This window comes from Astyanax mexicanus, chromosome 4 (assembly GCF_023375975.1).
Source record: "Astyanax mexicanus isolate ESR-SI-001 chromosome 4, AstMex3_surface, whole genome shotgun sequence".
In the NCBI taxonomy this organism is placed as follows: domain Eukaryota; kingdom Metazoa; phylum Chordata; class Actinopteri; order Characiformes; family Acestrorhamphidae; genus Astyanax; species Astyanax mexicanus.
The window spans coordinates 32,841,677-32,868,215 of record NC_064411.1 but is presented as its reverse complement, the minus strand read 5'-3'; the positions used below and the strand labels follow the sequence as shown (position 1 = coordinate 32,868,215).

Below are 26,539 nucleotides of genomic sequence, written 5' to 3'. Positions count from 1 at the left end.
CACCTAGCAACTCCTTAGCAACCAGCTAGCAACACCTTTGCAACCACCTAACAACACAATTGAAACTAGCTAGTAACAACTTAGCAACATTATAGCAACCACATTGCATACCCTAGTAACTAACTAGCAACCACTTGGCAACATAGGAACATCGTATCACCCATATGGGATAGCAGCCACCTAGCAACTCCTTAGCAACCAGCTAGCAACACCTTTGCAACCACCTAACAACACAATTGAAACCAGCTAGTAACAACTTAGCAACATTAAAGCAACCACATTGCATACCCTAGTAACTAGCAACCACTTAGCATCACAGGAACTGTCTTGGATATCATAACAACAGCATACAAAAGTAGATAGCAACCACTTAGCAACATAGGAACATCGTATCACCCACATGGGATAGCAGTCACCTAGCAACACAATATAAACAGCTAAGAATAACTTAGCTAGCAACTACCTAGCAACCACTTGGATACCATAGCAGCAGCCTAGCAACAGCATAGAAACCAGATAGCAACCACTTATCAACAAAGAAACACCTTAGCAAACACCTAGCAACACAATAGCAATCAGCTAGGAACAACTTAGCAACACATTGTAGCAACCATCTTGGAATTTAACTTTCTTAAAATACCATAGCAACAGCATAGAAACAATCTAACAACCACTTAGCAACGTTGGAACACCTTAGCAACCACATGGGATAGCAACCACCTAGCAACACCTTAAGAACTACTAAGTAAGGTCACAGCGATCACCTGGGATAACATATTGTTGGGTGGGAACCAGTTTAGCTTGTTCCTATTGCTCAGCTACTGTACATTACATTTAGCTTTATTGTCTCAAAAAAATAAAATAAACAAGTTGATTAATATTTAAAATAATCAGAGATTTGATTGAAGGCTGATACAGTCAGTAGTGAGAGCGCTGTCTACTGGAGTTTATTAACTCATATTTAATATTGAAGATATTCAGTCACATGAAAAATGAATCAGTTTATGCTCCCTCTGATCCACCAGGGGGCGCTGATTTACATTCTGCTGTTTAGTTCTTGTATCTGAATTTTACCAGCATTAATATTCAATCTGATGCTGCTTGACATTAACAGAATAACTGACTTGTTAAATATGAAACTTATTAAAAACAGATAAACTGAAGATTAAACTCTAAAGCAAACTTTTATAAACACTTTAATCACCTAATGACAGAAAGTCTAACCTTACATATCCAGGGGAAAATATGTGGAATTTATTTACAACTAGATACATATTAGATATATAATTTATGAAGAATTTTTTTTAACTAAATATTAAAATTATCAATACAAATATTATACTTGTTGCACAGCATTCCGCTGCACATTTATTATCTCACATTTGGCACTTTTTTACAGTAACTACTCATTTCTACTTTGCACACTGTTATATTCTTCTTTCTATATTCTGTAAATTTAGTGTATATATTTTATTATATTATATATATGTTCAATTTGAGTTCTTAGTTATATTATTACTGTATATATTTTATCTTATGTCTTATTTGACATCTCTGCTTTAGTTTTATTCGCATATTTTAAATATTCTATCTTTATCTTTACATTATATATGATTTTATATCTCATTGTTATTGTTGTTGTTTTTTTTAATGTATATGTTGTTCTAGAATTGCATAATTACATTTCCCATCTTAAAGATAAACCTTTTGTGATTTCTTAACCTGAACAAGCTAAATAACCAGTATAACCAAGCTTGACCAGCATGAACTCACTGTTTGACCAGCATAACCAGCAAGGCCACACTGGTCAACCTGATTAATAGATGACCAGAATTAAATGCAACATACACTATGCTGGTAAAAAGCTGATTAAACACATGAACATCAAAAAAACAGCTTAAACCTTTTAAAACCAGCTGAATTTTTAAGTAGGAAATATATTAAATATCTCCTATGTTCCTTGTTTTAAATTACAATTAAAAACCCAATAGATGAATATATATTTACCTGGGAGGAGAAGGAAGAGAAGGAGAAGGAGGAATGGGACGGTAGCCATGACAACCCCAAAAACTCCCACCAGTTCTGAGGTATGAAGAATGTAATCCAATTTACACACAGCTACATAATTAAACACTATCAAATAATGTAAAAAACAACAACAACAGATCAGAACCAAGTTTTTCAAAAGCATCTCAGCATCAGGATCATCCTGAGAGATAGTAGAGAGAGTGTTCCGTGTGATGCTCGTTCTACTCTCTAAGAATAATCTTTGTGCTGAGATGTTTTGAGGAATCCAGCCCCGTTGAGATCATGTAGTGAGAAAGATCTTACCTGCTGAAGTTCTCGTTGCTGAATGAGGTGGAAATGTTTGAAACACAAGGATGACGCTCATCATAAAAACGTCAGTGTAAGGTTAGACCCTGTGTGGGCAGGAGCTGATAAACAAATGTTCTAATAAACACAGAAACACGCTGACGTAGGGCTGCTGCATCTGTTTCCATGGTTGGAGACTGGAGAACCAGTCAAACAAGTTCTCAGATTATCTGAAGATTGAACTGTTATTTTTGGGCATCCTTCCTAATACTGTTTTTGTAGATTGCACTTACTTACTGTGTTCACAGGTAATGATTTCTGGTAGTGTTCCTGAACACAGACAGAATCATGCCTTTTTAATGCAGTGCTGCCTAAGGTCCCAAAGATCACCAGCATCCAGTATTATTATATATTTATACTAATACATATACACTCACAATTATTAACGATCTTTCGTCCAGTCTGTGTCCCCTGTCCAGTCTCAGCTCCCTGTACAGTCTTTTGTCCGGTCTCTGTTCCCATTCCCTGTCCAGTCTCCCCTTATATCCAATGTCTAGTCCACAGTCCGGTCACCTGTCTTGTCCTGTGTTCCTCCCTCTTAGTTCTGTCTCTTGTCTTGTCCTGTCCTCTGTTATCCCTCTTTTAAAGGGGGGGTTATGTCACACCTTGTCCTGGGCCTGTCTTGTATTTCTCTCTTTTGATCCTGTGTGCTCCTGTCCTCAGTTTTTCTGTCTTGTGTTACTAGCCATGTGTTCTGTAAGCACATGGCCTTGTTTTTTATTACCCTGTCTCTGCACTAGCCCCGCCTGCCTCATTTGTAACCCCACCCTGCTCATTACTTCTCTGGGTGTACCTTGTCTGTGCCTGTGTATAAATACTCCATGTGGTTGTGCTTTTTGTTTTACCCTGTTGTGTTCTACCCCGCTTTATTGTGTGATTGCTGTTAGTTTGACCCTCATTCCTGCCGTTTTGTGTAAGTTTCTGGTTTGGTTTCTTAAGTTTGTTTGTTTCTTTGTTTATTTTTGATTCTTTGTTTGACAGACCTTGTTAGTCCTTTATTTTGTTTAATAGTCTTCGTTTTTATGTCACTGTTTGTTCCTTTGTCTCGTTTTTGTTCTTAGTTTTTGTTTTGTAATGGCTACTAATAAAAAGGCTGACCTGCATTTGCATCCTGCCTCTGAATTGTTACATAATGCCATTTGGATTTGTCTAGTCTTTTCTCCTGTTTTGGTGGCAGGGAGTTGTATTCTGTATCGCTTGTCAATAAAATAATGCTAATACGTACATCTGGGGAGAGAGCCCACTCTAACTTCCTGTTGAGGCGTGACTTGTAGACCAGGTCATAATAAAAAGCTAATTCACTGATGAGGAAACTATATGCAAATATGCTTCCAGGAAAAAGTCCTACAGGCGCGAAACATTTGCATAGAATTAGAAAAAAAGAGAGGAAAATTGAATGCTGCACCTTCAACAGTATCTGCTTAGCAACAACACAGCTCAACCAGCAAACTTCCGATGGCTTATCAATACTAGCTATCTAAGATACCGTTACTAAAAAAAGGCTGCTCCATGAAGTTTAGCTAACAACCTAAGAGATTTAACAATTACATATGTATTTTCATATGTAATTTCCTGCTTTCTTATGTATTTAAACACCTAAGTCGACCTACAGTAACAGCTTCCCCACAGCAGGTTCTAGCCCTGCCTACTACTCAGGCTATTGACTGACAGGTAAGTTAACCAATCACCATGCACAAACTTAAAAGAAATAGGGAATAGTGTGTGAGCCTAAATAAACTATTGTATTAAAATAAAATGAAAAAAATAATTTATTTAAAAACTTTATTAAATAAAAGGGACATTTAACAAGGCTGCATATTATGTCATGTTTAATGTGTGGTGGTCCAAACAAATAATTGGAAACTTGGAATTTTGGAATTAATGGATGCGATGTGTTAATGGATAATTGTGTTCTTATTGACCACTTATTATCACAGATGCAAATAAGATGACTAGTGTGGACTTCTTACAGTCCAACATCCCAGAATGCACCTCGCAGCAGTATCGGCTTAATGGAAAAAGTACTTACTGTAAGTTACATGTTTAGAAAATAGTACTGCTGTGTGATAAAACAAAGTTTAAAGTTATTTTTAGGTAAGAATGTAGGGGTTTAGACAGATATATAGTTTATTTATAAAAAAAAAACGGCTATATGAAAACCTGCTCCTACTCTCCTGAGAGGGTCACATGATCAAGAACAGAGCTGTTCCAATTACATAAGAACTGTATGGTGTCATCCCGTCCTCGGGACTCCTCCTGGCCAAGTACGGGAGTCCACACTTGTGTACTCCATATTTAGAAACTACTTAAGTCTTGATTCTGTTAGCGAACATGCTAACTATAACTGCCTAGCAACCACCTTTAGCTTTAGCAACAGGTGCTAAATGTACATAAACAGTTTTTTTATGAATATAACCAAGCTTAGTTCACTATATCATCAAACATTTACCTCATTTCCACATTTTTAGGGTGTTTACAGGTAGAGAGCTGCTTGGTTCATTAATGTGTTTGAATGCTGGAGAAAGGAACTCAGAAGCTACAGAGACAGAACGCATTTAGGCCACGCCCACACTGTGGGGGACTTTGCACTTGTACTTTGCACTTTCCTCATTACTGATTTTAACTCAAATAGCAAACACGCTAACACACTGTTACATGATTTGCAGGAAAAAAATTAAAGATTTTTTAACTGAATCAAGGTTTTACTGGATTTTAAGACTAAAAAAGTCGTAGTAAAGGTAAAGTTATCAGGAGACTGGAGGGTCGTGAGAAGACGCTTGTACAGAGATGTCATAAGAAATTATATAGTCTTTTACTACATAAAAAATACTTTTTGAGCCATCAAATGATTTTTTAAGCACCACAGAAGTGCAGATATTTTATGATGTGGTTTCATGATTAGTGACATTTTATAAAATAAAAAATGTGCCTGGTGTTACTGTCCCTTTTTGTACCTTTATTTGGTGCACGCAATGTTTAAATAACAAAAAATATTCATACAGCTAATTATAATGTAATAATATAGTTTACATTTATTAAAGAATTAAGACATTTTTCATCCCAGATGTGAATGTTTCTGTAGAACTAGCAATCTGTAAAATCTTTGTTTATTGTCAGGAAAAATGAACACAAGGCTGCTATTAAGAACAAGTTTTCCTGATTACAGCAAACACATCCCTGAAAAAGAACAAAGAACAGTTCTATATATATTTAGGCTTCCTCTGAAATGTCAGAAATGCTGAACTGAGGCAGAATTTTCTGTTTCAAACACAGCCTTAGATTTGAGAGAGAAATAATTGCAGGCTGAGAGCGCACTCTGCTGGAGTGCACAGACATTTACACCCTGTTTAATTTCACATTTATCTCTCAAGGTATTCAGATGATCTCTGAGATATTTATATGTAAATTTTGGATCATACTTTTTAAATGTAAAATTACCTCAAAATTAATTTTTGATCATTTCAACTGGTAGTCAATTAATTAAACCTTTGAAAAATATTTTCTCACTAAAAAAAGTTTAACCCTGTCCCAGACAGCTTAGCCCCTGTATGATTATGAATTGTAAGTAATACTTGTAGGACCTTAATATGAGATGTCCCTTGTTTATGATCATTTTATTCCATGTAGATTTTTGTAGAGTATTTAAAAATATTCCCAATTTAACTGCCAAGAAGTTTTCACCTGTTTATCCACAATTACGAACATATTTTATCAAAATATTAATAAAAAACAAATAAATAAACAAACACATAAATCTCAGCATGATGGGGTTGAAGTAATAAAAGGGTGTCAGGTGGGGTGCAGGAAGGACGAGGAGGCGAACACAAACGCAAACCACAAAAATATTTAACAAAAATAAACACAAAATAAACATGGAATAAACAAAAGAAACCAGGACTGAAGAAACACAAGTGAAAACACGGCGCACAGACAGACGTGAAACGTACAAGGACCGACACGGGAACAGGAAACACGCAGCTATAAATAAACATGGGAACTAGAAACACCTGGTGCTAGGGGACGGAGCTACAACTGAACACAGGTGACAACATTAAAGGTAAAGATGTGGACTAACACTGGGGCGGAGCTACAAAGAGGGAGCACGTGGGAGAGCACAGGCACAAGGAACAGGTAAACACACACAGAAAAACATGACCACAGATTGGAAACAGGGCAAGGACGTGACAGAAGCCCCTCCTAAACGCGCAGCTCCCGAGGCACTGAAAAAAGAAACGAAAGCCAAGGGACGAGGACGCGGACTGGACAGGGGACGCGAAAGGAGACTGGGCATGGGGCACGAACGGAGACTTGATAGAGGACTGGACAGGGGATAGGGATGGACACTGGAATGAGGACAGAAAGGCGGACTAGAGAGGGGACGTAAAGAGAGACTGGACGGAGGACTGGACTGGGGATGCAAATGGAGGAAAGACTGGACAGGGCACTGCACATTACTGAGCCAGGGGACAGTGATGAACACATTAACAGGAATGGACACGAACACAGGGACAGGAACAGAAAAAACACCAGGGAAGGGAACCGAAACACAGACAGACACGGGAACAAAAACGAAGTCTCTGAGTGTGGCTCGGCTGCAGCTGTAAGGGACGTGTCTGTGTTCATACTAAGCAACATGTATGATCGAAAAATTTCTACTGGGTTGTTAATGGGCACGTTTGTAAATTATCTACATTTCACTCTACATCTTTCTACCACCAGGGGGAGACTGTTTTAACAATATGCTCAAATGTTCATACAAATTTTACCCAGTCATTTGTTTCTAACCCAACAGAATAACAGTGGTTTATCAGCTATGAATCAACTGATAACTGGACTTTTTTTAAACTAATTACTGTAAAATAATTTAATCTAATATAAAATCTTAGAAAAAAGTGCTGCACAATTTACACTACACATTAATACAAACAAATATAACATTTTGTTTCTTTTTATTGTTAATAAATGTTCAATGTTCAGAAATTACACAGCAACACATTACAATATTTCCTCTCAAATAAAATATGGAATAGAAATGCAGTAGAAATATTACTTTATAAAAATCACCCTTTGTACCGAAACCTTATAGGTAAAGAAAGTTTAAGCATTGTAAAAAATATATACAGTAACTGAAGTGTGTAGCAAGTGACAGTCAGTATTATTTCTAAGTCATGACCTGTTAAGTATCAATCCAATTTTATTAAACAAACCTCCCAATGATAGTAATTAAAAAAAAAACTCAAAACGCACTGTTCCACATTATTTAGCAGGCCACAGGTTTCAAGCAACATGGGAAAGAAAAGGGATCTCTCTGTTGCTGAAAAGCATGAAATATTGCAGTGCCATTGCAAGATATGAAAACAATAGAATTTTCATAAAAACTGAAGCGTGATCATTGTACTGTGAAGTACAGGGATTTGTGGCTGATTCAGAGCACAGACAGGTTTGTGCAGATAAAGGCAAAATGAGGAAGGTTTCTGATAGATAAATTAATCTGATTAAGACAGCAGCTGCTAAAATGCCGTTACAAACCAGCAAACAGGTATTTGAAGCTGCTGGTGCCTCTGGAGTCTTGCGATGCAGTTGTGTATAAATCTACTATTCTGCCGCCCCTAACCAGAGCTCACAAGCAGAAGCGGTTGCAGTGGGTCCAGACATACATAAAGACTAATTTCCAAACAGTCTTGTTTACTGATAAATGCCGTGTAACCCTGGATGGTCCAGATGATGGATGGCCACCACGTCCCAACAAGGCCGCGACATCAGCAAGGAGGGGGCGGAGGTTTGTTTAATAAAATTGGACTAAAACGGGTCATGAATTAAAATTATATTTACTGTTATTAACATTGACCATTTAGTAAAAATCGGAGTGAAATATCACTTGCATAATATTTTGTAACACGGTGTATAAATGAAGAATTTCTGCACATTTTAGTGTTTATCTGCTCGACTGCTTGATTCGGATGAGCGTTTATAATGATGAAGCTCTTCCTGAAAGAAATCGAAGAGTCAGAGAAACACTAAACTGTTAAGTTCGTTTAAGTCGACAGACGGCTCTGAGTTTAGAGACGCTCGTCTTCACACTGAATGATATCTCCACAGGGTTCGGGGCACCACAGCTGGAAGGCGGTGGGCGCTCTCCAGACCACTTGGTCCAGGGACCCAAAGACAGTCTACTAGACAACTTCAGCAGCTCAGTGATTCGCTTCTGTCCAAGCCCCACCCACATCGGCCCAGAGACACCCCTCCTCCTGAGCTCAGACTCCAGCTGTTCCTGCTCCAGATCAGACTCGATGCGCAGAAGTCCATCCCTGTTATCTTTCTTACAGTAGTCCAGAACGTTCTCCCAGCTCATGGTGTCATCACTAACATGGATGTGCACTGATAGAGACACATGAACACAAACAGAAAAGCATGTTTTAGACTGAAATAGAAGAAACAGATCAATAGAAGAAACAGATCAATAGAAGAAACAGATCAATAGAAGAAGTCAGGACTTACTGCTGTAGCACAGAGCAGATCCAGTATTACTGCACGGTACTGAATACATTTTTCCTGATACCAGTTTCACACAGTCTGCTGGAGAAGGTTTAGGGTGATCGTCCCACCAGTTTCTGTAAGCAGATCTTCCTCCATCAGCCCACTGCCAGTCATCACGCAGCAGACCAATCCAGAAGGAAGCGCTGCTCTTCATCCCTTCTTTCTTCACTGCTTCATTCTGCTCCTGATCTCTGATGCTGACCAGATCAGTGTAGATCTTCCTGCAGTAACTCTGAGCTTCATACCAGGTCAGAAACTGATCAGTGATCAGGTGATAGCTGAAGGTGAGGTCAGGCTTATCTGTAAAGGGTAAGAATAAAATTACTGTGATCATCAATTTAACACCTCTTATCATGAACCAAAATAAGTATTTAATATCATGTAGATGGAGTTTATGATCTAAATGTTGTGTTGAATGTAAGTGTTAATATCAACACAACGAGTCTGTTGTGTAAAATTTCACACAAACTCTGTGTAATAATTATTTTTTCAAGATTTACTCTGAATTAACACATTAATTCCTTATTACAAATATATAGGATTTTTGACCTTTATTAAAAGTACTTTTTATACAATTTATACTATTGTCTTTGATGTGGGGGTGTTTTTTTTGCCAGGTTTATTTTTTTTTAAGTCATAATCAACACAATTTTGAAATATATGTATATTCTACCAAGTTTTAAAGATGTTTTTTAATACATTTCTAATGTTTTACTATTTTCCTAAAATATCAAGCTACTTAAACGTCTCCGAGTATTTCTTGTCCCTGCTGTCATCCTGGGATAACCCCGCCCCTTTAAGAAACCAGCTGTTAACATCCTTTAACAACCTTCTCAATGTCTTATTTTTAAAGGACTAAAGGACACTTGCTGCTGCATGTTCAGCAATTAATAATATTAATAAAATAATAATAATTATATTATTATGCTTAGCTTAGGTAAAGCTTAAGCTGTCCATCCTGTCCTGGTAAAATCTTCAAAAAAACAAGGTCACCATAAACCACGATTTTATCAAATACCAATTTTATGGTTAAAAATTAAACATTGCTTCAAATAGAAAAACCTTTTAAACGATCAATTTAGCAATATTTGTTTTTAATCAATTATACAGTATTCCAAGCACCACAATAACAGATCTTTTATTCTGTGGTTTGATGTTCAATTGCAGCCATTTTGTGAAATTACACTTTTTTAATGAAACTTGTCAATAATTTTTTTTGGAACACACAATTTTTAAATAAATGTACAAACAAGCTGTTATTTATGCATATTCATATAGTCAACAAGTTATGTGATAAAATAGTCTATGTTTAAATGTAATTCAAGAATTAAAACATTTTCCATAATAATCCTCCCTTTCGAGCAGCTGAGGATGAGAGGATGGACGCATGCATGTCAGGAAAAAAAAAGATTAAGGTGTGAAAATACGATTTCAGTGTAGCTGGAAATCTTAGAAACATGATACAAATTTAAAATCATTAAAAATCTTCAGGTAAACAAAACGACAAGACTCTTAAAGGCACAGTAATTTGATAATGTGTATTCTGTAGCTGAAGCAAGCTAACAATTCATCTCAAACAGCCTAAGTCTAAATAATTAATAGTCAGTATTTACCTTGTTTATAACACATGAGGTTTCGTGTTTCTGTACACTGAAGATTTTCCCATAGTCCATCAGCCCTCATAGCAGCACAGCAGCGCCATGAGTCACAGTCTCCAGTTGCAGCACTGAATGTAACGTCATCACCGTTAGACCATTTTACATTCCTGTACAGACCAGTCCATGCAGAGCCGATACCAGTCAGTCTGATCAGTGCAGTGATGTCTTCATCATTATACACAGTGACCAGATCAGTGTAGTTCTCTCTACAAGCTGCTCGAGCTTCAGACTGAGTCAGGTTCTTCTCTATGAGATGGAAAGTTGTGAGAGAATTGTTTTGTTCTGCAGCAGAAAAGACTGTGGAGAAACGTTCTGTAGTTAATGAAGCAGAACAGAAATTAAAGTGTTACACAGGGGATCTGCAGGTAAAATGACATTTTAAGCCATTTTAATACCATGTGATGGACAGTGCTGCATTGTGGACTGCCAGCAGCGGGCAGGTAGACACAGGGGAAGAAATGGTAGCTCTAAACTCCAAGTCCCATAATTCCTGGCGGTGATCATTATCAACCAGCTGCACCTGTGCAGCACCCTATACACCCTAACCTACTGATGACAAAAGTGGGGTTTTTGGGAGATTGAATCAAATTGACCATTTGATATATAAAGAGATTAGATCTTGTGAGATCTTCGAATCATCCACCATAGTGATATGTGGTGAGTAATTCGGCTCTTAACTTAAGTTCAAAATGATCCCGAAGATCTGATCCAGCAGACTTTAGTCTTTTTTAAAGTCCTTTAATTTCACAAATGGTTTGACAAATAATAATATTAATAATAAAAATAATAATACTATTAAATACTATTAATATTGTTTGTTACAAATATTTATTACAACAGAAATTGCATCTCTTTTAAAATGTGACCGTGTTGTCTTGTGTCATGTTCACAACAAACAGTTCTGAGGTCAGAGATCACATTTTTAAAGTTTCATATATCTCAGCTCTAATCTCAGATCAGCTGCTTTCACTTTATTATTACCCAAACTCGAGAAAAGATTTAAACGTTTCGAAACTGTGTGCCATAATGAAGTCTGTTTTTGTGCAGTCATGTGGCTTTTTCGTTTTGATACAGACTTCAAAACAGTGTATCGAAACACTTCGATTCAAATGAATTAATTCAGGTCGAATCTCAGGTTTGAGTTTTCCATTATAAGTCAGATCAAACTTTGCTGTCGCACCTTTGTAGAGGGGTGACTGGTAACAGTGGGTAGAAGAGAAGAAAAAGAGTAAAAAAGGTACAAAGATAAAACACCATGAGAATACACCACAAAAATATTTTTAAAAGAACCCCTTTTTTTAAATCACCTGAACTTGAACCTGTATAAACCAAGAAAAATAAACATTTTAATTAAAAAAAAAGAAGCTTCATTTTGTTTCTACACGCCATTATGTGGCTTTTTTTCCACACTCTATCTGAAGCGTTTGTTATCCCACCCAATCTTCTGTGTAAAGAGACCGGAGAATGGGTTGCATAAGCATACTTTTCACAACATCACTATTTCAAAACTATTAATAGAAGTGTCAAAATAAATAATAGACAATATCGATATAAGTAAATAATAAAATTAATTACTATATATGCACCTTAATACGTTCATTATAAACATATAGAATAAAAATAAATTATTTCCATCTGTTCTGCACTTGTATCCAACACCTACCACAACCGTAACAATTAACGCACACAATTACAACCACTTTTACAATAAGAAAATGACAAAGCACCATTAATGAGATTTTACAGTGAGCTTGATATTCCTGTATTTTCTGACAAACCACTATTTCAAACAAACATAAATTAGCAGTTTTGTACAATGAAAACGGGGTACAGTACAAAACTGGGGTGATCTAACTAAACAGTGCACAAAAATAAAACCAAATTTGTATTTACTGTCTGTGGTATTTTTACGATTTTTAGGACATTTTAAGACATTTTTAGAGATAATTTTTAAGGATTTCCTTGTTACATGCCTTGTGTGGGTGTGAAATAAATTAATGGTAATAGATTAAAATCACTCATTAAGTTGAGGTTGTTCTTGAATATTTAATATTCAATAAAAGTCAATCCTGTTACCTTTCTTACAGTAGTTCAGAGTGCTGCTCATCCCGGTCATTTGGTCATCACCGACATTAACAGATGCTGATAGAGAGAGTACAGAGCGTGTTTTAGAGTGAGAGCAGAGACACTCTGATTTATATACAGTGTTTTATATAGATGATACTGAACACTGCTGAGAGAGTTATAGAGAGTGAAGTCAGGACTTACTGTTGTAGCACAGAACAGCAGGCGCAGAATTACTGCAATACACATTTTGCCATTTCCCATTATTCAGCTGTGTACAGTTTGTTGGTGTTGATGGTGTTCGAGGGTAAATAGTGTCCCAGTTTCTGTAAGCAGATCTTCCTCCATCAGCCCACTCCCAGTCATCACGCAGCAGACCAATCCAGAAGAAATCACTGCTCTTCATCCCTGCTATCTTCACTGCTTCATTCTGCTCCTGATCTCTGATGCTGACCAGATCAGTGTAGTTCTTCCTGCAGTAACTCTGAGCTTCATACCAGGTCTTATTCTCAGTGATCAGGTGATAGCTGAAGGTGAGGTCAGTCTGATCTGTGGAGAGAAAAGAGTGAACACATTTAGCTCTTTTCTGCAGAAACTCTTTGAGATTTTGGTCATCAGCGTCCAATGAGAGAAAAGAAACTCATAGAACAACATTTGAGTTTAATTTTGTTCTATCTCTGAGTCTCTGATGTCATGAAGATGCTCTATATACAATGACTTGCAAAAGTATTCATACCCCTTGAACTTTTTCACATTTTGTCACCTTACAACCACAAACTTAAATGTATTATATAGAGATTTTAAGTGATAAACCAACACAAAGTAGCAGATAATTGTGAAGTGAAATAAAAATGATACACTGTATTCAATTTATTTTAAAATAAAAGTTTGAAACGTGTGATGTGCAAAAGTATTCAGCACCCTTTGCTCTGAACCCCCTAAATAAAGTTCAGTGCAGTCAATTGCCTGCCTTCAGAAGTCACTAAATTAGTTAATAGAGTCCCGCTGTGTGCAATTAAGTCTTAGTGTAACCATAGCTGTTCTGTGAAGGCCTCAGTGGTTTGTATCCATGAACAATCAGCTTCATGAAGACCAAGAAACTCACCAGACAGGTCAGAGATAAAGTTGTGGTGAAGTTTAAAGCAGGGTTAGGTTATAAAAATATATCCTAAGCTTTAAGCATCCCAAAGCGCACTATACAATCCATCATCCAAAAATGGAAAATGTATTTCTACAACTGTAAACCTACCAAGACATGGCCGCCCAGCCAAATCAACAGATCGAGCAAAGAGAGCACTGGTCAGACAAGCAGCCAAGAGGCCCATGGTCACCCTGGAGGAGCTGCAGAAATCCACAGCTTAAGTAAGAGAATCTGTCCACAAAACAAATAGAAGTTCTGCACTCCACAAATCTGGCCTGTATGTAGGAGTGTCAAGAAGAAAGCCAGTGTTAAAAGAAAGACATAAGAAGTGCTGTTTGTACAGCAAACATGTGGAAGAAGGTGCTGTGGTCAGATGAGACCAAAGTTGAAAAATAATACTGATCATCATCCTGAACACACCATGACCAAAGTGAAACATGGTGGAGGCAGCATCATGCTGTGGGATGCTTTTCTTCAGCAGGGACAGGAAAGCTGGTCAGAGTTGATGAGAAGATAGATGGGGCTTAATACAGGATAATCCTGGAAGAAAACCTGGTGGAGGCTACAAAAGACTTGAGACTGAATTCAAGAGAGAGCTTCAAGACAATGACCCTAAACATACAGCCAGAGCTACAGTGGAATGATTTATATCAAAGAATATTCATGTGTTAGAATCACCCAGTCAAAGTCCTGACCTAAATACCACTGAGCTTCTGTAGCAAGACATGTAAATTGCTGTTCACAGATGCTCTCCTTCCAACCTGGCTGAGCTTCAGCTGTTTTATAAAGAAGAATGAGAAAAAATCTCAGTTTCCAGATGTGCAAAGCTGGTAGAGACAAACCCCAAAAGATTGCAGTTGTATTTGCAGGTAAAAGGGGGCTGAATACTTTTACACATCACACTTTTCAGATTTTTATTTGATTAAATAATATTTTCATTCCACTTCACAATTTTCGCTATTTTTTGTTAGTCTATTACTTTAAATCTCAATAAAATACATTTAAGTTTGTGGTTGTAAGGTGACAAAATGTGAAAAAGTTCAAGTATTGTAATGGAATACCGTGGTATTAAATGATTCAGAATGTTAAAGTGTTTGAGATTGGGTAAAGAGTAACATCTGTTTTTTGTACGAATACTGGGTGCTGGTAATGGGGAGGTTCAAGACAGCAGGGATCCAGAGTTTTAGTCACGTACACCACGTGCAACATGGATCGGGGTGAGGGGCTGAGAGAGAGTATAAACAGGAATGAGCGGGTTAGCTGGGTGAGCAGATTCTTGGTGTACGCAACACTGTCTGACTTCAATAAAACTTTGTTACTCTCTTCTATCCTGACGCATTCAGCATTATTCTTCCACTTCAAAACCACCAAGTTCCACAACATTATGAATACTTTTGCAAGCCACTGTATAACAGCAACAACCCCCTTTATGCCCTAACAGACAACAAAGAAACTGAAAGATCATATCTTATCTAGAAATAGAGTTTACTGTAGAATAACTTTTATATACTTTTCTTTAAATGTGTGGTGCTTTTATTAAATATTAAACATTAATGTGTTAATGCACGCCAATAATCTGGAAAATTTACACTTTCATTTTTGTTATGCAAATTAGTAAGTTACCAAGTTTGAACACAAAATTCTCCTGTTATTCAACCTTTTAACATGGCTAGTGACATTTTAGCACACACACATTGTAGGATGATTGATCCTGATAAGATTAATCACAATCATTCACAGAGAACTGCTGTAGTTAATCTGATTATCAGTGCTCATTATAAGTGCTTTATCATAAAAAAGTGACTTAAGTAGAAGCTGAAGTGTTCTTTAAGCTCTCTACACTTAATGGAAGAACTAAAGTATTCAACATTTTTTGTATTTAGGTATTGTTTAAGTAGTTTATTTGTAAAATATAGTACTGAAGTACTGAAAGTAGTAGTACTCAGTGTGTAAGGCAGAATGGGAGCAGCACCATCTTTTATAAGATTAGATTAATCACTTGATTCACTCAATGATGAACAGCTTTATCAAACCCAGTGACAGTGCAGAGCATCGACCGCTCTGAACATTTTTATACTAGTTTCTATAAAACGATTAACAGTGCAGCACATAAACCATGTATCAGAGTAAAAGTATTACACTCATGGAAAATATGCAGTGAAGTAAAAGTGGAAGTACGAATAAAAATAATACTCCAGTAGATACAGACACAGCCTTTTAGTACTTAAGTACAGTAGTGAAGTAGTTCTATTATTTCACTTTACATCTTACGTTTATACATGGATTTTCAGCTGAAAGTGTTGCACCATATATAAAGTATAATATACAGTATACAAACATTAAAGTACATTTAGTTGAACTCATACATAGTGTCTAAGTAGCACAACTTCCTAAATACAAAGCAGCCAATAAGAACATAGATGATTTACACACATTCAGCATATATAACAGGATAAAAAAAATATTATTTAATAATAAGGCATAAAGAAATTGTGGTAAATGGTTGTGTGAAAACAGTAACAAGAATAAAGATGACCTTTCAAATCTGAAGCTCAATAGTTAATAATCAGTATTTACCTTGTTTGTAACACATGAAGTTTCTTTTCTCTGTGCACGTTATATTGTCCCAGGATGCATCAGTCTTCATAGCAGCACAGCAGGGCTTTGGCCCACAGCTTCCAGTCAGAGCACTGAATGTAACTTCATCACCATTAGACCATTTAGAACTGAACTGACTGCGCTGAAGACCAATCCAGACTGTACTGTTGATCAGATTAATCAGTGCAGCGTTCTCTTCTTCACTGCACACAGTGACCAGATCAGTGTAGTTCTCTCTACAAGCTGCTCGAGCTTCAGACTGAGTCATAGTCTTCACAATGAGATGGAAAGTTCTGAGAGGACTTTGTTCTGCAGGAGAAAAGTCTGTGGAGAAAAGTTCTGTAGTTAATGAAGCAGAACACAAATAAACACGAGTAGATGTGTCTAAATCTTTACACACAAACATTTTACAGCTCATTAAAAATGGACTAATAAATATTTATTGTTGCAAATCAATGAACTCAACTATTTGCTGTTTTTTTCATCCCTCGTTCCTCCCATTCAACCACAAGCATTTTCAACAACACCTAGAAAGCACTTGAAACACGACTGGAAACACTCAGTAATCTTTCAAAATTTGTCAAACATACGGTTTCCATAGCAACCATCTAACAACAGCTTAGCAATGAACCAATTAGCATGGAGTAACATCCATGCAACAGCTTGAAACCACTTAGCAACATAAATAGCAACCATATTGGATACCACAGCAACCACCTAACAACACAGTAGCAACCAGCTAGAAACAACATAGCAATATTGTAGCAACCATCTTGCATACCCTAGCAACCTCTCTGAGACACCACAACAACAGTCTTTTATACCACAGCAACAGCCGAGAAACCAGCTAGAATCCACTTAGCAACATAGCAACTACCTAGCAACCACTCAGTAGCACCCCAGCAACCATCTTGGATACCATAGCAGCAGCCTAGCAACAGCATAGAAACCAGATAGTAATCACTTATTAACATAAAAACACCATATTGGATACCACATCAACCACCTAACAACACAATAGCAACCAGCTAGAAACAACATAGCAATATTGTAGCAACCATATTGCATACATTAGCAAGCTCTGTGACACCATAGCAACCATCTTGTATACCACAGCATCAGCAGAGAAACCAGCTAAAAACCAATTAGCAACATAGGAACACCTTAGCATCCATTCAGCAAAACAATAGCAATGAGTTAGGAACAACTTAGCAACATTGTAGCAATCACCTTGCATAGCCTAGCAACCACTCAGTAACACCACAGCAACTGTCATGGATACCATAGCAACAGATTAGCAACAGCATAGAAACCAGCTAGCAACACCTTAGCGACCACCAAGCAACAAAATAGCAACCAGCTAGGAACAACTTCGCAACATTGTAGCAACCATCTTGGTATTCAACTATCTTGAATACCATAGCAACAGCATAGAAACAAGCTAACAACCACTTAGCAACATTGGAACACCTTAGCAACCACATGGGATAGCAACCACCTAGCAACACCTTAACAACTACTAAGTAAGGTCACAGCGATCACCTGGGATAACATATTGTTGGGTGGGAACCAGTTTAGCTTGTTCCTATTGCTCAGCTACTGTACATTACATTTATCTTTATTGTCTCAAAAAAATAAAATAAACAAGTTGATTAATATTTAAAATAATCAGAGATTTGATTGACGGCTGATACAGTCAGTAGTGAGAGCGCTGTCTACTGGAGTTTATTAACTCATATTTAATATTGAAGATATTCAGTCACATGAAAAATGAATCAGTTTATGCTCCCTCTGATCCACCAGGGGGCGCTGATTTACATTCTGCTGTTTTAGTTCTTGTATCTGAATTTTACCAGCATTAATATTCAATCTGATGCTGCTTGACATTAACAGAATAACTGACTTGTTAAATATGAAACTTATTAAAAACAGATAAACTGAAGATTAAACTCTAAAGCAAACTTTTATAAACACTTTATATATAATATTTATAACACTTAAATATTCTATCTTTATCTTTACATTATATATGATTTTATATCTCATTGTTATTGTTGTTGTTTTTTTTATGTATATGTTGTTCTAGAATTGCATAATTACATTTCCCATCTTAAAGATAAACCTTTTGTGATTTCTTAACCTGAACAAGCTAAATAACCAGTATAACCAAGCTTGACCAGCATGAACTCACTGTTTGACCAGCATAACCAGCAAGGCCACACTGGTCAACCTGATTAATAGATGACCAGAATTAAATGCAACATACGCTATGCTGGTAAAAAGCTGATTAAACACATGAACATCAAAAAAACAGCTTAAACCTTTTAAAACCAGCTGAATTTTTAAGTAGGAAATATATTAAATATCTCCTATGTTCCTTGTTTTAAATTATAATTAAAAACCAAATAGATGATATATATTTACCTGGGAGGAGGAGGAAGAGAAGGAGGAATGGGACGGTAGCCATGACAACCCCAAAAACTCCCACCAGTTCTGAGGTATGAAGAATGTAATCCAATTAACACACAGCTACATAATTAAACACTATCAAATAATGTAAAACAACAACAACAACAACAGATCAGGACCAAGTTTTTCAAAAGCATCTCAGCATCAGGATCATCCTGAGAGATAGTAGAGAGAGTGTACCGTGTGATGCTCGTTCTACTCTCTAAGAATCATCTTTGTGCTGAGATGTTTTGAGGAATCCAGCCCAGTTGAGATCATGTAGTGAGAAAGATCTTACCTGCTGAAGTTCTCGTTGCTGAATGAGGTGGAAATGTTTGAAACACAAGGATGACGCTCATCATAATAACGTCAGTGTAAGGTCAGACCCTGTGTGGGCAGGAGCTGATAAACAAATGTTCTAATAAACACAGAAACACTCTGACGTAGGGCTGCTGCATCTGTTTCCATGGTTGGAGACTGGAGAACCAGTCAAACAAGTTCTCAGCTTATCTGAAAATGTAACTGTTATTTTTGGGCATCCTTCCTAATACTGTATTTGTAGATTGCACTTACTTACTGTGTTCACAGGTAATGATTCTGGTAGTGTTCCTGAACACAGGCAGAGTCATGCCTTTTTAATGCAGTGCTGCCTAAGGTCCCAAAGATCACCAGCATCCAGTATTATTATATATTTATACTAATACATATACACTCACAATTATTAACGATCTTTCGTCCAGTCTGTGTCCCCTGTCCAGTCTCAGCTCCCTGTACAGTCTTTTGTCCGGTCTCTGTTCCCATTTACAGTCCAGTCTCCCCTTATATCCAATGTCTAGTCCATAGTCCGGTCACCTGTCTTGTCCTGTGTTCCTCCCTCTTAGTTCTGTCTCTTGTCTTGTCCTGTCCTCTGTTATCCCTCTTTTAAAGGGGGGGTTATGTCACACCTTGTCCTGTGCCTGTCTTGTATTTCTCTCTTTTGATTCTGTGTGCTTCTGTCCTCAGTTTTTCTGTCTTGTGTTACTAGCCATGTGTTCTGTAAGCACATGGCCTTGTTTTTTATTACCCTGTCTCTGCAGTAGCCCCGCCTGCCTCATTTGTAACCCCACCCTGCTCATTACTTCTCTGGGTGTACCTTGTCTGTGCCTGTGTATAAATACTGCATGTGGTTGTGCTTTTTGTTTTACCCTGTTGTGTTCTACCCCGCTTTATTGTGTGATTGCTGTTAGTTTGACCCTCATTCCTGCCGTTTTGTGTAAGTTTCTGGTTTGGTTTCTTAAGTTTGTTTGTTTCTTTGTTTATTTTTGATTCTTTGTTTGACAGACCTTGTTAGTCCTTTATTTTGTTTAATAGTCTTCGTTTTTATGTCACTGTTTGTTTCTTTGTCTCGTTTTTGTTCTTAGTTTTTGTTTTGTAATGGCTACTAATAAAAAGGCTGACCTGCATTTGCATCCTGCCTCTGAATTGTTACATAATGCCATTTGGATTTGTCTAGTCTTTTCTCCTCTTTTGGTGGCAGGGAGTTGTATTCTGTATCGCTTGTCAATAAAATAATGCTAATACGTACATTTTACATTTGCACAGTGTCCAGCGCTTGGTCTGGCAGAGGATCTGGGGAGAGAGCCCACTCTAACTTCCTGTTGTGGCGTGACTTCTAGACCAGGTCATAACAAAAAGCAAATACACTGATGAGGAAACGATATGCAAATATGCTTCCAGGAAAAAGTCCTACAGGCGCGAAACATTTGCATAGAATTAGAAAAAAGAGAGGAAAATTGAATGCTGCACCTTCAACAGTATCTGCTTAGCAACAACACAGCTCAACCAGCAAACTTCCAATGGCTTATCAATCAGTAACAGCTTCCCCACAGCAGGTTCTAGCCCTGCCTACTACTCAGGCTATTGACTGACAGGTAAGTTAACCAATCACCATGCACAAACTTAAAAGAAATAGGGAATAGTGTGTGAGCCTAAATAAACTATTGTATTAAAATAAAATGAAAAAATTAATTTATTTAAAAACTTTATTAAATAAAAGGGACATTTAACAAGGCTGCATATTATGTCATGTTTAATGTGAGGTGGTCCATACAAATAATTGGAAACGGATTTGGAATTAATGGATGCGATGTGTTAATGGATAATTGTGTTCTTATTGACCACTTATTATCACAGATGCAAATAAGATGACTAGTGTGGACTTCTTACAGTCCAACATCCCAGAATGCACCTCGCAGCATTATCGGCTTAATGGAAAAAGTACTTACTGTACGTTATATGTTTAGAAAATAGTACTGCTGTGTGATAAAATAAAGTTTAAAGTTATTTTTAGGTAAGAATGTAGGGGTTTAGACGTCAGATATATAGTTTATTTATAAAAAAACGGCTATATGAAAACCTGCTCCTACTCTCCTGAGAGGGTCACATGATCAAGAACAGAGCTGTTCCAATTACATAAGAACTGTATGGCGTCATCCCGTCCTCGGGACTCCTCCTGGCCAAGTACGGGAGTCCACACTTGTGTACTCCATATTTAGAAACTACTTAAGTCTTGATTCTGTTAGCGAACATGCTAACTACAACTGCCTAGCAACCACCTTTAGCTTTAGCAACAGGTGCTGACATACAGCTAAATGTACATAAACAGTTTTTTTATGAATATAACCAAGCTTAGTTCACTATATCATCAAACATTTACCTCATTTCCACATTTTTAGGGTGTTTACAGGTAGAGAGCTGCTTGGTTCATTAATGTGTTTGAATGCTGGAGAAAGGAACTAAGAAGCTACAGAGACAGAACGCATTTAGGCCACGCCCACACTGTGGTGGACTTTGCACTTGTACTTTTGCACTTTCCTCATTACTGATTTTAACTCAAATAGCAAACACGCTAACACACTGTTACATGATTTGCAGGAAAAAAATGAAAGATTTTTTAACTGAATCAAGGTTTTACTGGATTTTAAGACTAAAAAAGTCGTAGTAAAGTTATCAGGAGACTGGAGGGTCGTGAGAAGACGCTTGTACAGAGATGTCATAAGAAATTATATAGTCGTTTACTACATAAAAATACTTTTTGAGCCATCAAATGATTTTTTAAGCACCACAGAAGTGCAGATATTTTATGATGTGGTTTGATGATTAGTGACATTTTATAAAATAAAAAATGTGCCTGGTGTTACTGTCCCTTTTTGTACCTTTCTTTGGTGCACGCAATGTTTAAATAACAAAAAATATTCATACAGCTAATTATTATGTAATAATATAGTTTACATTTATTAAAGAATTAAGACATTTTTCATCCCAGATGTGAATGTTTCTGTAGAACTAGCAATCTGTAAAATCTTTGTTTATTGTCAGGAAAAATGAACACAAGGCTGCTATTATAAGAACAAGTTTTCCTGATTACAGCAAACACATCCCTGAAAAAGAACAAAGAACAGTTCTATATTTATTTAGGCTTCATCTGAAATGTCAGAAATGCTGAACTGAGGCAGAATTTTCTGTTTCAAACACAGCCTTAGATTTGAGAGAGAAATAATGGCAGGCTGAGAGCGCACTCTGCTGGAGTGCACAGACATTTACACCCTGTTTAATTTCACATTTATCTCTCAAGGTATTCGGATGATCTCTGAGATATTTATATGTAAATTTTGGATCATACTTTTTAAATGTAAAATAAGCTCAAAATTAGTTTTTGATCATTTTAACTTGTAGTCAATTAATTAAACCTTTGAAAAATATTTTTTTCTCACTAAAAAAAGTTTAACCCTGTCCCAGACAGCTTAGCCCCTGTATGATTATGAATTGTAAGTAATTCTTGCAGGACCTTAATATGAGATGTCCCTTGTTTATGATCATTTTATTCCATGTAGATTTTTGTAGAGTATTTAAAAATATTCCCAATTTAACTGCCAAGAAGGTTTCACCTTTGTTTATCCACAATTACGAACATATTTTATCAACATATTAACAAAAAACAAATAAATAAACAAACACATAAATCTCAGCATGATGGGGTTGAAGTAATAAAAGGGTGTCAGGTGGGGTGCAGGAAGGACGAGGAGGCGAACACAAACGCAAACCACAAAAATATTTAACAAAAATAAACACAAAATAAACATGGAATAAACAAAAGAAACCAGGACTGAATAAACACAAGTGAAAACACGGCGCACAGACAGACGTGAAACGTACAAGGACCGACACGGGAACAGGAAACACAAAGCTATAAATACACATGGGAACTAGAAACACCTGGGGCTAGGGGACGGAGCTACAACTGAACACAGGTGACAACATTAAAGGTAAAGATGTGGACTAACACTGGGGCGAAGCTACAAAGAGGGAGCACGTGGGAGAGCACAGGCACAAGGAACAGGTAAACACATGACCACAGATTGGAAACAGGGCAAGGACGTGACAGAAGCCCCTCCTAAACGCGCAGCTCCCGAGGCACTCAAAAACGAAAGCCAAGGGACGAGGACGCGGACTGGACAGGGGACGCGAAAGGAGACTGGGCATGGGGCACGAACGGAGACTTGATAGAGGACTGGACAGGGGATAGGGACGGACACTGGAATGAGGACAGAAAGGCGGACTAGAGAGGGGACGTAAAGAGAGACTGGACAGAGGACTGGACTGGGGATGCAAATGGAGGAAAGACTGGACAGGGCACTTTACATTACTGGGCCAGGGGACAGTGATGAACACATTAACAGGAATGGACACGAACACAGGGACAGGGACAGGAACAGAAAAACCACCAGGGAAGGGAACCGAAACACAGACAGACACGGGAACAAAAACGAAGTCTCTGAGTGTGGCTCGGCTGCAGCTGTAAGGGACGTGTCTGTGTTCATACTAAGCAACATGTATGATCGAAAAATTTCTACTGGGTTGTTAATGGGCACGTTTGTAAATTATCTACATTTCACTCTACATCTTTCTACCACCAGGGGGAGACTGTTTTAACAATATGCTCAAATGTTCATACTCTGAAATTTTACCCAGTCATTTGTTTCTAACCCAACAGAATAACAGTGGTTTATCAGCTATGAATCAACTGATAACTGGACTTTTTTTAAACTAATTACTGTAAAATAATTTAATCTAATATAAAATCTTAGAAAAAAGTGCTGCACAATTTACACTACACATTAATACAAACAAATATAACATTTTGTTTCTTTTTATTGTTAATAAATGTTCAATGTTCAGAAATTACACAGCAACACATTACAATATTTCCTCTCAAATAAAATATGGAATAGAAATGCAGTAGAAATATTACTTTATAAAAATCACCCTTTGTACCGAAACCTTATAGGTAAAGAAAGTTTAAGCATTGTAAAAAATATATACAGTAACTGAAGTGTGTAGCAAGTGACAGTCAGTATTATTTCTAAGTCATGACCTGTTAAGTATCAATCCAATTTTATTAAACAAACCTCCCAATTATAGTAATTAAAAAAAAAAACTCAAAACGCACTGTTCCACATTATTTAGCAGGCCACAGGTTTCAAGCAACATGGGAAAGAAAAGGGATCTCTCTGTTTCTGAAAAGCATGAAATATTGCAGTGCCATTGCAAGATATGAAAACAATAGAATTTTCATAAAAACTGAAGCGTGATCATTGCACTGTGAAGTACAGGGATTTGTGGCTGATTCAGAGCACAGACAGGTTTGTGCAGATAAAGACAAAATGAGGAAGGTTTCTGATAGATAAATTATTCTGATTAAGACAGCAGCTGCTTAAATGCCGTTACAAACCAGCAAACAGGTATTTGAAGCTGCTGGTGCCTCTGGAGTCTTGCGATGCAGTTGTGTATAAATCTACTATTCTGCCGCCCCTAACCAGAGCTCACAAGCAGAAACGGTTGCAGTGGGCCCAGACATACATAAAGACTAATTTCCAAACAGTCTTGTTTACTGATAAATGCTGTGTAACCCTGGATGGTCCAGATGATGGATGGCCACCACGTCCCAACAAGGCCGCGACATCAGCAAGGAGGGGGCGGAGGTTTGTTTAATAAAATTGGACTAAAACGGGTCATGACTTAAAATTATATTTACTGTTATTTACATTGACTATTTAGTTAAAATCGAAGTGAAATATCACTTGCATAATATTTTGGAACACGGTGTATAAATGAAGAATTTCTGCACATTTTAGTGTTTATCTGCTCGACTGCTTGATTAGGATGAGCGTTTATAATGATGAAGCTCTTCCTGAAAGAAATCGAAGAGTCAGAGAAACACTAAACTGTTAAGTTTGTTTAAGTCGACAGACGGCTCTGAGTTTAGAGACGCTCGTCTTCACACTGAATGATTTCTCCACAGGGTTCGGGGCACCACAGCTGGAAGGCGGTGGGCGCTCTCCAGACCACTTGGTCCAGGGACCCAAAGACAGTCTACTAGACAACTTCAGCAGCTCAGTGATTCGCTTCTGTCCAAGCCCCACCCACATCGGCCCAGAGACACCCCTCCTCCTGAGCTCAGACTCCAGCTGTTCCTGCTCCAGATCAGACTCGATGGGCAGAAGTCCATCCCTGTTATCTTTCTTACAGTAGTCCAGAGTGTTCTCCCAGCTCATGGTGTCATCACTAACATGGACTTGTTCACTAACATCACTAACATGCACTGATAGAGACACATGAACACAAACAGAAAAGCATGTTTTAGACTGAAATAGAAGAAACAGATCAATAGAAGAAACAGATCAATAGAAGAAACAGATCAATAGAAGAAACAGATCAATAGAAGAAACAGATCAATAGAAGAAACAGATCAATAGAAGAAGTCAGGACTTACTGCTGTAGCACAGAGCAGATCCAGTATTACTGCACGGTACTGAATACATTTTTCCTGATACCAGTTTCACACAGTCTGCTGGAGAAGGTTTAGGGTGATCGTCCCACCAGTTTCTGTAAGCAGATCTTTTTCCATCAGCCCACTGCCAATCATCACGCAGCAGACCAATCCAGAAGAAATCACTGCTCTTCATCCCTGCTATCTTCACTATTTCATTCTGCTCCTGATCTCTGATGCTGACCAGATCAGTGTAGTTCTTCCTGCAGTAACTCTGAGCTTCATACCAGGTCAGAAACTGATCAGTGATCAGGTGATAGCTGAAGGTAAGGTCAGTCTGACCTGTAAAAGGTAAGAATAAAATTACTGTGATCATCAATTAAACACCTCTTATCATGAACCAACATTAGTATTTAATATCATGTAGATGGAGTTTATGATCTAAATGTTGTGTTGAATGTAAGTGTTAATATCAACACAACGAGACTGTTGTGTAAAATTTCACACAAACTCTGTGTAATAATTACTTTTTCAAGATTTACTCTGAATTAACACATTAGTTCCTTATTACAAATATATAGGATTTTTGACCTTTATTAAAAAGTACTTTTTATACAATTTATACTATTGTCTTTGATGTGGGGGTATTTTTTGCCAGGTTTATTCATTATTTTAAGTCATAATCAACACAATTTTGAAATATATGTATATTCTACCAAGTTTTAAAGATGTTTTTTAATACATTTCTAATGTTTTACTATTTTCCTAAAATATCAAGCTACTTAAACGTCGCCGAGTATTTCTTGTCCCTGCTGTCATCCTGGGATAACCCCATCCCTTTAAGAAACCAGCTGTTAACATCCTTTAACAACCTTCTCAATGTCTTATTTTTAAAGGACTAAAGGACACTTG

General features: G+C 37.2%; 1 protein-coding gene across 1 annotated transcript in view; it reads right to left on the bottom strand.

Moving 5' to 3' along the window:
• Nucleotides 1-16,692, bottom strand: part of LOC103036681 (macrophage mannose receptor 1) — a 130,195-nt gene extending 113,503 nt beyond the window's left edge. Inside the window, exons 1-3 of the mRNA XM_049478425.1 lie at nt 16,351-16,692; nt 12,837-13,181; nt 12,645-12,710 (exon numbers count right to left, since the gene is read on the bottom strand). Coding sequence (XP_049334382.1) covers nt 12,645-12,710; nt 12,837-13,181; nt 16,351-16,639 — 700 coding nt within the window. The 5' untranslated portion in view covers nt 16,640-16,692. The remainder of the gene's footprint in view (nt 1-12,644; nt 12,711-12,836; nt 13,182-16,350) is intronic.
• Between the last annotated feature and the right edge of the window lie 9,847 nt (nt 16,693-26,539).